This window comes from Buceros rhinoceros, unplaced genomic scaffold, assembly GCF_000710305.1.
Source record: "Buceros rhinoceros silvestris isolate BGI_N320 unplaced genomic scaffold, ASM71030v1 scaffold1563, whole genome shotgun sequence".
Lineage (NCBI taxonomy): Eukaryota > Metazoa > Chordata > Aves > Bucerotiformes > Bucerotidae > Buceros > Buceros rhinoceros.
In genome coordinates this window covers 57,085-72,066 of record NW_010402888.1, presented here as the reverse complement: position 1 = coordinate 72,066, position 14,982 = coordinate 57,085, and the positions used below count along the sequence as shown (strand labels likewise).

General features: G+C 39.6%; 1 protein-coding gene across 1 annotated transcript in view; it reads right to left on the bottom strand.

Moving 5' to 3' along the window:
- TBC1D5 (TBC1 domain family, member 5) overlaps positions 1-14,982 on the bottom strand; it is a gene marked incomplete at its 3' end in the record, with an annotated part of 143,319 nt that overhangs the window by 99,934 nt on the left and 28,403 nt on the right. Inside the window, exon 2 of the mRNA XM_010132782.1 lies at positions 11,420-11,486. Coding sequence (XP_010131084.1) covers positions 11,420-11,486 — 67 coding nt within the window. The remainder of the gene's footprint in view (positions 1-11,419; positions 11,487-14,982) is intronic.

The window sequence follows — 14,982 nt, the reverse complement described above, 5'->3', positions numbered from 1 at the left end:
TAAAACCTGTGGAAATGTGAAAATGTGAATGCGCACATCAAACTACAATCTATGTCACTGAAAAAGGGCAAAGATTCATTCCTGGCACTGCAGGGGCTCAGACCTATCAGTTAGGTATTACTGTCCATAATTACTTTGCTTTCAGTTGCAACTGTGGGTAATAAAGAAATCTATCAGGTCATTAGATAGTGTGCATTGTTATTTTGTCTCATGCATTTTTAAAATATTCTATGCCAAGTTTTGAAATCCCTTTTTTGTGTCCATGATGAAACAAGACCAATTTAATATTTACGACAACACTTAGATAACAAAGAATATTTCTCAGTTCATGGAAGAATACTGCAATACTATTGAAAAGTGTGAACATTTGCATACATATTTAAGATTTCAATCTAAATCTCAAGCTTATTCCACCCTCTAGACCAATACTGAAGGATAAAATGGATAGTCTCATAGAAATCCAAAGAAAACTCTAGAGCAGGGCTGCTAGTATTGGCGAAATCATCTTAAAACCACATGGTGTGCATGCTCCCAGGAAGGCCAATTTCAGAGGCACTCAATGAAGCAACAGGCTACTGAACAAGCTCTCAGAAAGAAAACAAATTCTTGAATTACTGTGTCATATGATTTGCAATATGAGGTCTTTATTGATAGGAACATCAATAAGCAAATGTAGTATCTGTATTTAAATAGAGGCAACAGTCCTTTTCAAACATACTGCATAAATCTAAGAAACATGCATAATCTGTGTTATTTATTATGTCATAAAATCAACGTTTGAGAAAAAAGTGAGGCAACAGCCAGGAATGCAACAAAACCAGAGTTACTCCTCCAAAACAAGGGGAAAAAATAATTGAAAGGCAGTATCAAGTAATAAGCAGTAAGTTCCTAAAACAAAACCATTTCTGAAACACATGGATTTTTATTTGCTACCCTGAAAAATTCAACTTGACAGGCTTAAAGTGAAGGCTTATTAATCTATTTGGAAAAATGTATGTATGGTACTCTCTTTCCCAAACTCCTGCCTCAGGATACAAGGCAGAGTTACCAGCCATGTAGGTGTGAATACGCAAGGCTGTGCTGCTGGAAGGCTCAACATTCAAAGGGCAGATTTTTCTAAACAGTTCAGGTTTCATCGACTTTTGACTGACACACAGTTAAAAAGGTTTGCGTGAAGAAGGTAAAACCACTTTCTTAAGGTAAACATTCCAGGAAAAACTTAAGTTATTGGCAAGCTATGCTCTTTAAGCTACCAGTGTGTGTGTAGCACAGTTGAGGAACTGACAAAAGGCTGCATTGGCAGCACTTTGCCAGCACCTCTCCTAACAGCACTGGATCTGACGCAGAACCTCAAGACACCTTTCTCCATCCGCCATATAGTCCACTTCACCTTGGTGGTTCTCAGACAAACAGACAGGTTTGGCCCTGGAAGAGCCACTTCCAACCCTGTAATGGTTTAACTTTTGTAGAAGAATTCTTATAGCTATTTCAGAGACTAAATTTCATCAGTTCATTCTCTTCTACTCCTTACTTTATGCACATATTTACAGAATGGTGAAATAAAATGCAGGTATTACGTTCAATTACTTTTATTTTTGTATTGTAACTGATGTGGCAGTTGCAGAGTCTAGGCTTTCCAGTTTAAATGCCCCCAACACCTTTGAAATACCTTGTATGTGCACATAGAACATTTACTTTCTAGTCCTCCTGATTAAGAGTTCCCTTCTGCTATTTTACCCTTTTGCTGATTCATACGCACAGCTAACCAGAGATCTGTGGATTTTGTGCGTTCACATGCACACAACCTTGTTATACAAACAGAAACACATTCTTTACGAAAGAGGAAAGTTAAGAGCTTCCTGGAGTGCCTAAGAGAAGTTAAAAGCTTCAGCTCTACAAATCATCAAACTAAAAAATAGATGTGATAAGGAGAGGGGAGATACTTTTTGAGGGAATATGCTCCAAAATGCCAAAATGTTTCTGCTTACTCGCAACTGACTAGCTAGAGGAGGTATAGAACTGGCATAATCATGACGATACTGAAAAATATGCACCTTGGACGATTTTATGATGTGCCAGGTGACATTCAAGATTTTAGTTAACACTGTTAATTTCATCTTATAAACATGCCTATTTTGCTAGGAATGACATAAGAAAATGAGTTAGTGATTTCATAATACAACTTTAATCTCTTGAACTAAGTTTCATTACCATCATTAAAAAACATGTATTCTCATTAAAAGTAAGTCTTTGCCCTTTAGATTTATTTCAATTGTACATTATTTCGAGAAACCTTTTGTCTTTGAGTTTCTTTGGATTAGACTGTAATTTCTCAAACTTGCCGTCTTTCATTCAAGTTTTACATACAGTTCTAGATCATGATGTTTTGTGTTTTGGCTTCTTTTAAACCACAATGAAATCACTCATCAGATGTATTTTGACCAGAGTGTAGGAAAATCAAGATATCTGGTTTAACCTCCACTAGTTCTGTTACAGAGGCGTAGTACATAACTCTTCCATTTAAAATCCCACTGAGCTAGTGGGAACACTGAGGTGGTACTCAGCAAAGAACTGATCCTCTTGCTGCTGAATTCAGCCAACAACTCACTCCCAGTTCTGTGGCAAATGTTTTATGTCACCACGCATCTCATGGACTAGAAGCTAATGCCAGCACGATTCAAATCTTAAAAAGTGTACTTTAGCATAATGAAAAACACAATGGCACTCAGCTGTCATTGTTAGTCATGTTCCTGCAAAGACGATGGGAGTTGTAAGTTTTAAATGAATGACAATGATGAAGTTCACTCCATTACTTAGACCTATTGACCTTCAGAATTTTCAATGAATATTTTAAATCATTACTGCCAAAGTCCCATGAAAGGTTTTGGGGCCAATATGAAAATCACAAGAGCAATTCCATTCGGTTCCTTTCTTTTCTATCAAGTTTACTAGGGGGGTAACAGTGCTTACAAAAAGGAAAATCTTCACTGAAAAAAAAAAAAGGAACAAAGTATTAGGAAATTTTTCCAGTGTGATATTTCTCACCTCACATGGTATGCTGCACATGCTATTTAGTTTATTAATTGAAAAAATAATGTTTTTCACTAATACAGACCTTCTTTCTTCTGCTTTTGCCACAGATGTCTCCTCCTTTTGATTTAGAACAAACTATTCCATTTTTAGGATTTTGAGTAATAGGATTTACAGAATCACAGAATGGTAGAGGTTGGAAGTGACCTCTGTGGGTCATCTGGTCCAATCCCCTGGCCACCTGGCAGGGCCACCTACGACCAGCTGCCCAAGACCCTGTCTAGATGGCTTCTAAGTAACTCAGAAGGAGGGGGATGCCACAGCCTCCCTGGGCAGCCTGTGCTGCTCCTTGGTCATCCTCACAGTAAAAAAATGCTCCCTGATGCTCAGACGGAACATCATGTGTTTCAGTTTGTGCCTATTACCTCTGGTCTTGTCACTAGGTACCACTGAAAAGAACCTGACTCAATCTCCTTCATACCCTCTGTTCAGATACTTAGAGACTTTGATAAGATCCTCCCTGAGCCTTTTCTTCTCTAGGCTGAATAGTTCCAGCTCTTAGACTTTCCTCATAGGAGAGATGCTCCAGTCCCTTTACCATCTTTGTGGCCCTTTGCTGGACTCTCTTCAGTAAGTCCTTGTCTGTCTTGTACAGGGGAGCCCAGAACTGGACACAGTACTCCAAATAGGGAGTATAGGGGAAAGATCACCTACTCTGACCTACTAGCAACAATCTTCCTAATGCATCCCCGGATACTATTAGCCTTCTTTGCTACAAGGCTGTCTTTCCTCATAGGAGAGATGCTCCAGTCCCTTTACCATCTTTGTGGCCCTTTGCTGGACTCTCTTCAGTAAGTCCTTGTCTGTCTTGTACAGGGGAGCCCAGAACTGGACACAGTACTCCAAATAGGGAGTATAGGGGAAAGATCACCTACTCTGACCTACTAGCAACAATCTTCCTAATGCATCCCCGGATACTATTAGCCTTCTTTGCTACAAGGCTGTATTGCTGGCTCATGTTCAACTTCATGTCCACCCAAGGAACCCCAAGTCCTTTACTGACAAGCTACTTTCCTGCCCCCAGCATATGTTGGTGCCTGGGGTTTTTCCTCCCCGGGTACAGGACTTCGCAGTTCTCCTTGTTGAACTTCATGAAGTTCCTGTCAGCCTATTTCTCCTGCCTGTCAACGTCTCTCTGGATGGCAGTACAACCATCATCTGGTGCAAAAGCCACCCCTTTCAGTTTTGTGTAACCTGTAAACTTGCCGAGGGTACACTCTGCCTCATTATTTAAATCTTTAACAAAGATGTTAAGTATGACTAGACCTACTATCGACACCTGGGGTACACTGTTTGTAACCAGCTGCCTAGATTTTGTGCCACTGATCACAACCTTCTGAGCCACTTTTCAACTCACCTCACTGTGCTTATCCAGCCCATATATTAACAGCTTGTCTATGAGGATCTTAGGGCAGACTGTGTAAAAGGCCTTCCTGAAATTCAGGTAGACAAAATCCACTGCTCTCCCCTTACCTACTAGGCCAGTTATTTCATCATAGAAAGTTATCGAATTGGTCAAGCATGACTTTCTCCTGGTGCATCCATGATGACTACTCCTGATGAACTTTCTTGCCCTTCACGCGCCTGGAAATGCTTCCCAGGAGTAGCTGCTTCATCACCCTCTCAGGGATCAAGGTGAGGCTCACTACCTGAGTTCCCTGTGTCCTTATTCTCAACCTTCTTGAAGATAAAAGTGACATTTCTTTCCCTCCAGTCCTCAGTCACCTCTCCCAATTGCCATGATAGTTCAAAGATTATTGACAGTGGAAAAGTAAAGGAAATTCATAATGAAAAACACTTTAAACATTACTAAAGGAAAATAAGGCATCGGCTGAATATGGTGTCTGTGCATATACAGGCTAATTTTCACATACAACAGAGTAAATTAAGGGTAAACCATAATTCTTACTTTCATTCAGTGGATGTTAAACTAATACCTTGTCAGAGTTCAAAAAGCATCTGGACAACACTTTTAGTCATATGGCTCAGTTTTAAGTAGTCCTGTGAGGAGCAGGGAGTTGGAATCTATGATCTTTCTGGGTACCTTCCAACTTGAGATACTCTGTGATTCTATGATTCTCCCTTCCATGGCACCTCTTCTTGTACTAAGTCTTTCCTTTTTGCCACCAATCGGTCAAAAAGCATTCTGCCAATAAAAGATGTTGTTACTCAATCCTTGCTTTCTGATTCTTTGTTGAAAGCATCTCAGGCTTTGTTAAATTTGCCTTCCCCTGTTTTCTAAGGGATCATACTGCATACAAACAGAAAGCAAGCCTGTATTTATTACCATTTCTGCCTCTTTAGAAAGTAACATAATTTTCACAGAAAAAGTTGGAGAAATCCACAATTTATATCAGTTGAATCTCAGTTGGATCTTAGAAAAAGTATATTGCATATAGGGGTTCAGTTCCTTAATGACAACATACTCTTTTTTGTCCTAAGACATCCTTTGCAAATTCCTTCACACACCAGGCAAGGAGTGCAGAATGGATTAGGTGTGGAAGAAAGAAGTCAGTAAAATAAGTTTGACAAGATGGAGCTAGAAATTATGTAAGAGTCCTTGAACAGGAAAAGAAAGGAAAGTAATTTTGAGCGAATACAGAGAAAAACAGAAATCTTCTAGGGTCCCAGTAGTCATGACAGTGAACTTCTTGGATCTGGAGAAAAAAGCTGTTGGAGGAAACTTGTTCTCAGTGCAGAGTCAAGTGCTTGCTGGGAATAGATTTGCAAGATGGAATTGCTAACATCTTCACAAACATGGACAAAATGAGATTACTGGCACAGACTACAACATCCAGAGAAGGATTATTAGCACATTCAGAATGTAATCTTTCAGAAGAATCACGAAATTCAAGAAGAGAATTTACAGGCTGTCAGACAAAATTAACTTGTACTAAAAAGACCTCTTTGCAAGAAACAGCATCATCCAGAATGGCATCTAGCAAATGGTTCTAGGTAAGACAAAACAAACATGGATGACACTTTTACTACTTCCTTGTGGAAAGAGAGGAAGGATGCAAGCACTGAGGGTTACAGAGTGGAGGTGCAGTGCCACTTCACTGCTTCACCTTCTACTGCCAAACTTCCGTATCTCAAAATATTTCAAAAATCCAATAGAACCAAGCCTGTTCTTTGCAGTTCTTGATTATGTGTGGACACACAGTGGACAAAGTTAGGAAAAATAGGTTATAATTACACAGGTGGCTTAAAAAGTGACACAATAAAGAAGCATCATCTGTGTATGAACAAGACTAAATAGGCTTGTGTAGATGGAAAAGGGCTGCTTCCTAATAGGTTAAGACAAGTTTTCCACAAGGTGGAGGTATATAAGCTGACTACATTGTCACACTATGTTTAACATGGAAGGATGGAGGCTAGGTAGCCATTTCTGGCTCAGCTGCCATGACAATCTGCAGGTCAAAGAGGAATCAAACTAGTTTCACTACCAGCTTTTGGAAGCCGGTAGAAACAGGGAGGAACAGATTGCACCCCTTGCTGTCTTTCTTCTATATGCTCAATATCAGTCCTGCAGTTGTTGGCTGGCACACAAGAAACATGCTCAGCCAGCAGGACCACATTGCCTTTTTGCAGAAAGGAAGAAAACATCTGGTAAGTAGAATCTGCTGGAAGTCAGGCGAAGAAAACGGAATACAAAAGTCTTTCTTATACTGGATCTTCTGCCTATTCAAAATGCCAACAGAAGGAGAAATACCATTGTTTACATAACCCTCAACTTCGAGCAATTATTACTTGTCACAGAGTTTAAGCCACACAGGAAATAACTTTATCTTGATACATGGAGTAGAAATTAAACCTATATACAAGTGCAGACATGTATTAAGAAATTATCCAGCATAGTAGTCATGGGTCTCTGAATCATAAAGTTAACAACATGAGTATGAAAAGTGAGCTTTTTTTTTTAGGCTATATATTTATTGGAAGCAGTATTAATGTATGAATCCACCTTGGAAGAAAATAAGTGTCCTTGAGATGTTACATTCTATCAGCCAAATTGAATGTCTGCATCAATGGCTCTCCCTAAAAGTCATAATTAGGTCATTAAAATATATTTAGAAAAATAGCCTGTAAAATAAAGTTAAAAAATACTCACCTTCATTTTATTTCATAGGTCACTGTTATACCATCTAATAAGATAATTAAAAACATGCAAGCAGCTGGTACTGAGGCTAAACAGATTAATGTAATAGTCTGTAGTCATATGTGCTGGCAAGGGGTTCACCTCTTTGGCGAGGAGAAGGTCAGCTGCCCTTGGGAAGGCAAGAAAGACAGTATTCCTACTTTGCAGTGGCACTGCATTGCAGATACTAGACACCCACATCTATTTTTCTTTTCCTTTTGGTGAAGTCTAGCCAATGTGCACATCCAGAAAGGGCTTTTACCACAGCAGTAACATAATTCAGTAGAGCACAGCTCCAATATTTTCCTCAACTTTCCTGTGTTTTAAAGATGAAAGTTGCTATACGCCTCAATCTGTGTTCAAATTTTTCTAACAGTGAACAAAGTTTAATGACATGGTTCTAGAAAATAATTTTCATAATTTCTTATTAGTAAAGCTTCTTCCCAAGTACACAGAGAGTACTTCTGTTGGAGCCTGAAGACGAACTAGAAAATTCTCTGTGACCTGATAGGATGCATTCACAAACTCACAGAGTATTTAGCAATATGTGCTAGTCACATGTGCTTTTCACTTACATTACTTACAAACTTCGTGACCTAAAGGGAAATGCTCACTATCTGAACATAAGCAGCATTAAATCTGTGCTGAGATCAATACAAGCAAGAGTCACAAACTCCACCATCCTACTAAAAATAAAACCAAACTAATATTTCTGGAGCATCATCAATATATATTGATTAATGGATGTTGAGCTGACATCCTTCATTAATACACACACACACACACACACACACACACACATTCTGGGTCTTGTACTGGATAGCGTAAAATTGTCCTTTAAAATAGTGTTGGAATCAAGTAACAGCCCCCACCTTCCCTCACCCTGTTTTTTTATTGTGGCAAAACCAATATGCTCTTAAGAGCACTTGAATAGCGAAACATATTCACATTCATATGTTTTTAAACATTTGAGTTGCGTCTTCTCCTAAATAAATTGTGAAGAGACTGCTATTGATAAAACATAAAGCAGCTTTTGTTTCACTAAAAATTTCCAGCAGAATTCTGCAGGTATTAGCCTTCTGCAAGCATGACATCTACTATGATCCAAAGGTGCCTTTGCCACTTTTAGGGCAAAAATTCACCACCCTGTCTTTTTTAGATACGGTAGACTGAAACACATTAGGTAAACAAGACTATCAGTAGTTTTATCAAATTACTAACTTAAGGAAACAATATTCATTGACAGTATCTTAAAGTAAGTCCAAACCTCTAATGAGTCCTTAAAAAAATAACAACCATTTACCATCATTACCTTTCAAGGTAGTATAAGATTCACTTTTCATCTTTCGTAACGTATTAGCTGCTTATTTTTACTTAAAATGCAGCCCAGAACTAAAACTATCAACACAATATTCAACTCAACCAGCAAATTTAGAGCCATTCTCATTATATGATGGGAGTAACTTGTCACTGAGCAGAAAACATTCATTTCACACCTTAAACAGTGTAATACTACTTAATAACGGTGCTTGCCTGTGGGAGTGACCCCGGCAGAAAAGAAGCCGAATTAGCCTGCTGTCAGTCAACAGCAGGAGGTGTGTCGTTTAGGAGGAGACAGAGAGGCTTGGTCAGGAGCTGATTGGAGGAGAGTGCACTTGAAACCAATCCAAGTAAAGCACGTATAATAAACAAGTACTAGAAGATTATAAAACTATGTGGTAAGAGAGAACATGGGTCCGTGCAGTTGCAATTTGCAGTAAGTAGGTGCCGCAGCAGTTTGCTGCAGCTGTATTTCAATAAAGGCTTTGTGTGCACACAAGCTGTCGTCGCATTGTCCGCCCCGACTATTCACGACGTGTGGTGACCCACCACAACTGGTGACCCTAACACTTGGGGAGAGACCCCCCAACACTTGCCAACTACTATAAGTCAAAGGTTTCTTTTATATACATGTACATACGCACCCCCCTCTCCCATATATATATACGGTACTATCTTGCTTTATCATCTCGCCTCTAATTATAACAATAATACTCTGGCAGTGGTATATAGGGCTACTTTTAAATTATTTATTAACTTCAGTTTTGTAAATTGGGCTGTAATCCTCTCTGACAGATTATTATTCAGTGGAAGTTGTGGCCAACATCCTATTTATTACATGCCCTTTGGGCTAAGGAGTAAGGAAACACAAAGACCAGCGTTAATCTCTGCCTCCTCGTGGAACATTAAAGATGGCTGAGGATTCACTATGTTTTAGGATGGTTTGTGTAAATAGTACCATGCTCTGCACTCACTTGTAGCTGTCCATGCTAGATACTTCCCTTGCACTGGCACTGGTATCCATCAAAACCTTTGGCAGGTGGACACTGTGAACCAAGTTAGCAGAAAGCTCTCCCTACAAAGAATGAATAGGGTGGGCTGGGGCAGCTCCCTGGCCTGGGTCACTGAGAGGTAAGTGCTACTGCAGGAGTGGAGAAAGGTCAGACCCCAGCCCCACAGCTTAGACTTTCATGGAACCAGAGCCTGGCTGAAGCTGGCTGCTGCCTCTTCAAGCATTACATCTTGGCAGGTACAGCAGCTGGGGCTCGAGTTAACTACTTTCAGGAATAGGTGTCCTGGAATTGATGCCAGAGAGAGCTCTCACCTTCTTTCTGTTGCTGGCTAAGTTCTATCTATCTTGCCTATTTTCCAAAGACTGCTTCGTGGTCTCTGTATCTACATATGCTTCTCACCTACAAAATGTGAAGATTATTCTGGGTGGTATTTTTAAGCCCTTTTATCTTGGACAGTGTATTTCACGCTTTAAAGAACACAAATATGACAAAAAAAACCCTGAGATGAGCAGAACCCTGAAATGGATCTAACATATTTCTCTCAAAGTGAACATGCTAACTACCCTTGAAGGGTCTTATATCATCACAAAGTAGGTTTCATTAGAACAGACTTAAAGGACACAGAAAATGGGAAGGATTTGTAAATCCAATCTCCACTGTCCCACCATGTCCCTGCAGGCACACCCTTTTTTCCAACCTTGCTCTCAGTCCAGAAGCTTTCTCTGGGTGTTTGAATTGCAATGCTGTTCCCTCTAGGTCCTTAAGAAACGTGTTTCTTTCCAACATCCTCAAGACCAGGCTGTTTGCTCCCAGGTGTTACGATTCTCCCTGCTGCCCAGCACCTGAACACCCCTCATGCCCAGCGCAAGCGCAGCTCACTGCCTGTAAGACAGTGCGATATTCCCCACCCAGCTGGATGCAACCAGGACAAGGCAAATAGGTAGGTCTGCCTGCCTGCCTACACCTCTTTGAAGTACAGACTCCGCAGACTATAAACAGGAAATGTTAAAGATGCCATCCATCATAGATCACCAAAAATAAAAATAACCATGTGGTAAGCTTGTTTTATTTTACCATACTTAAGCATCAAAATCAGGCGCAGTCATTCGGGCTAGCACAAAAATCTCACTATCAATTTACCAGACACAAGGACAAAGATTTAGCATTTGTAGCAGCGGCCGTCTTTTGCTGACTGAAAGATGAAACTACACATCTGCTGATTACCTTTCTGTGCTTCCAAGTAAAAGACACCCTTTGGTATATTCCCAAGCAAGACTCAAGCTCAGTGACAGTGCTGCAAAAAGTTACTTAGCATCATGTTTCCTTAAGTGGCACTTACTATCAACAGAATTGAAATAATATTTTCCTGTCAGAAACCCTCCTATTTAACGAGTCCCAGCTTTGATTTTTGACCTGGAATAACGAGTAAATAGAATTCCATGGTGTATAGATCCAGTTACTCTGGAGATGATCAGAAAGGTAATCGCTGGTGGGTTAAATATGTCAACAACATTTAGCTTAGCTGCTAGGTGCTTAGGTGAGAATTTCTACTATATTGCATATTTTGGAGAAAACTCCCCCCTACCTTTAAAATTACTTAGGCTTACAAATGTCCTGAACTTGCATTAGTTAAGCATTTTGAACAGGTTTCTGAAAAAAAAACCCCAGTAACCCAGAAAACAACTTTTCAAATAATTCCTTAATTAAATCCTTCATGCCCTTCAGTCTACTGTCTGTTGCAATTTAGATTGTACAATACTCTTAAATACACGGACCTGTTCTTTTGCTTTTAATAGATCATGCTGTTATCATATTAAAACTTTTAAAAATTAGAAAATAAATATAGAAAATTACCAACCTGTAAGAAATAAATGTTCTATCAGATTCTGAGGTGGTGTGTGTGCTTCCATTTTCATTTGATCCCCCTAATACAAAAATAAAACAAAACACCTTTATTATAAGACAAACCTTGATAATAAATAACACAATATCAATGAGATTTGCAATTGGTTTTACCATACATGGTAACTTAAGTTTATGACAAAACTTACACAGACAAGTCTCAACATTTTATCTTCAAATTCTTACAGCTGTCAAGAGAGACAACTAGCCTCCATGTTCAGTTTGGAGTCTGAATCTTCTGAACATCTGAAATTTAATTTCAAGTTTTGATTGAGGCCCTTCTCAACTTATTAAACACAACTTTACTAGTATAAGGTTACTGAGGTACACCACATAAATAGATAAGTTTGATTTTACTAACATTAAGTCAAAGAATCTATTTTGTGAAAAATCTTGAGTTGCCTGTATGATACCAGATTTTTTTTTTTGTCATAGCACAAGTTCAAAGCTTCTTTAAAACTATGTAAGAAATATGTCTGCAAAACATCTTGTTTTACATTCTGTGGGCTCTTTATACATTGAACAGTGACATGCGTAGAAACTAAGGATTACAAAGAAACCTTGCTCTCTATGTTGAGGGCTAATAAAAGCCAGAAAAAAAAATCACCTATTTTTCAAATTACCATTAATGTCCTACTATTTATTCTTGCCCAACTTGCCATTTAGCTTGATAACTCTGCTATGTCCCTGTGTATTTCCTTAATTCATTTACAGATAGCATTGTGCATCTTTGTGTCCGCTGTTCTGCTTATTGAATTCAAGTTCTTCCAGTCTTTTCCCTAAATGAAGCTTCTCAATCCCTGTTTTGTTTAAATCAGCCCTTACGTACGGAAAAGAAGGGACAGGAGCTATAGACAGCATACTAGAAATTCAATCAGTTGATTCTTTGGACACTGGTTTTCTACTCTATCAAAAAAGTTTTGCTCAATAGAGTCTGTAATCATGCTACACCATCTTGCAGTTTCACAGCCATCCTTAACCGACACATGTTGGTTAAGGACCAACACACCTCCTACATTGTTACTCTCCATTTATATTTATCTCCTTATAAAAAAGTAGGTTTGCAGTTTACAGTAAAAATTCTTGCTAGTATAATACTGTATTTCACACTATTGCATGCTGTTTCTATCCTCTTTTCCTCAGAAAGGACCATTCCTAACTGAATACTCTATTTGTGCTTGCACTGGACACTACCTTCTAATATTTTTTCTTCATAAAAGCCCACCAGTGAAGTCTCTCACTTTGAGGCAACATAACAAATGAAAATATCGGATAGCATCAGGTCCACCACAAATGCCTCTAAAAATAATTCTTTCATTAAAATCTGCATTTCTCTATTCATCTTAGAATTACTATACTTCACTAATGCCCATCCTTTCTATTTCATAACATCTCCTGTGGCACTGCATCAGATGGTTTAATGAGGTCTAGACTAAATGTATTTCCTTAAAGTTTATTCTGAAAGGCTGGCAGGTTAGCTGGGCACTATATCCCATTCAACAACAACAATAAAAAAAAACCAAACCACCAAAAGTTATGCCATTCACTTTTCTTCTTCCTTAAAAACTTCTCTAAGTTCTACACAGATTATAGTCAACCTATATAGCTGCTTTGCTAGCACCTTTTTTTTTTTCTCTTAAATCTAAGCATAGCATACTTCCCCTCCTTCAAATACATGCTATCAGCCATGAACTAAAGGACTAAAAAATTGTTCCAGGCAGCAATATTTGTCACAATCCTTGCAAGACATTTACTCTGCCAGTCAGATGAGACTAACATGACAGACCACCTTTACTGGATGTGCTAAATTAAAATATCCACCCAACACTCTTTTATTTTATTTATTTATTTTCACGCCTTTGCCTGAAATATTTTACTGAAAATTAAAACTTTCTAGGTTTACAGAATCACAGAATCATTTTGGTTGGAAAAGACCTTTAAGATCATTGAGTCTGACAGTTCACCCTGCACTGCCAGAGTCCCTAAACCATGTCCCTCAGCGCCACATCTACACGTCTTTTAAACAGTTCCAGGGATGGGGACTCCACCACCTCCCTGGGCAGCCTGTTCTGATGCCTCACAACCCTCTCTGTAAAGAGAGGTTTTCCTAATTTCCTAAATCTCCCCTGGCATAACTTGAGGCCGTTTCCTCTCATCCTGTAACTTGTTACTCGGGAGAAGAGACTGACCCCCACCTGGCTACAACCTCCTTTCAGGTAGTTGTAGGGAGTGAGTGTAGTCTGCTTTTCTCCAGAGTAAACAACCCCAGTTCCCTCAGCTGCTCCTCATAACACCTGGGTTCTCTGGGTTCCCTAAACCCTTTGCCAGCTTCATTGCCCTTCTCTGGAGACATTCCAGCACCTGAATGACCTCCTTGTAATGAAGAAACCAAAACAGGACACAGTACTCAAGGTGCAGCCTCACCAGTGCTGAGTACAGGAGGACAATCACTGCCCTGCTCCTGCTGGCCGCACTGTTTCTGATACAGGCCAGGATGCTGTTGGCTTTCTTGGCCACCTGGGCACTCTGCTGGCTCATATTCAGCCAACCGTCAACCAGCACCCCAGGTCCTTTTCCGATGGGCAGCTTTCCAGGCACTCTTCTCCAAACCTTTAGTGTTGCAGGGGGTTGTTGTGGTCCAAGTGCAAGACCCAGCACTTGGCCTTGTTGAACCTCATACCACTGGCCTGGGCCCCTGGCTCCAGCCTGTCCAGATCCCTCTGTAGACCCCCTGACCTTCAAGCAGATCGACACACCCACCTTGGTGTCATCTGCAAACTGACTGAGGGTGCACTGGATCTCCTCGTCCAGATCATTGATAAAGGTGTTAAAGAGAACGGGCCCCGGCACTGAGCCCTGGGGGACAGCACTGGTGACCGGCTGCCGACTGGATTTATCACCATTCACCGCCACCCTTTGGGCTCAGCCAGCCAACCAGGTTTTTATCCAGGGAAGAGTACGCTCATGTTTAGACCATACCTGGATTATGTTTCATATCATTTGCCCATTCACACTGCAAAATGGTTCTAGTTTTCTTCCCCAAAAAGTGTCTTTACATAGTCAAGTCATATTTTTTTGTTAATTTGAATTCCCTTCTTACAATTGAATTCAACTTCATTTTTGCTAATTGTCACTATAACCCCATACTTTCCGATAACCAGGAGGAAGCCTTCTGTGCAGATCAAGATTTTTTTCTGTTTCTTTCAGGATCTTTGCTTACTCCAGACATTCCTTAAAAAATATTTAATTATTTACTTTGGCATAGAACTTTCCCTCCAAGTGTTTTTTCTCATCTAATTTGGAATGCATTTTTTATTAACTTTTGCACCTTAGTCCAAAATAAATCCCAAACCTCTACTACATTTTAGTCTAAAATCAGTCAGTCCAGTTGATTTCACTAATTAGCTCTCTCAATTTATTTTGAAAATGGAAATCCTACCTAATCAATCTGCTTTTTGTTTACTAAATTTAACTAAATTAACAACACCAGATACTTCATCCAGGAGCCGACCCTCCCGT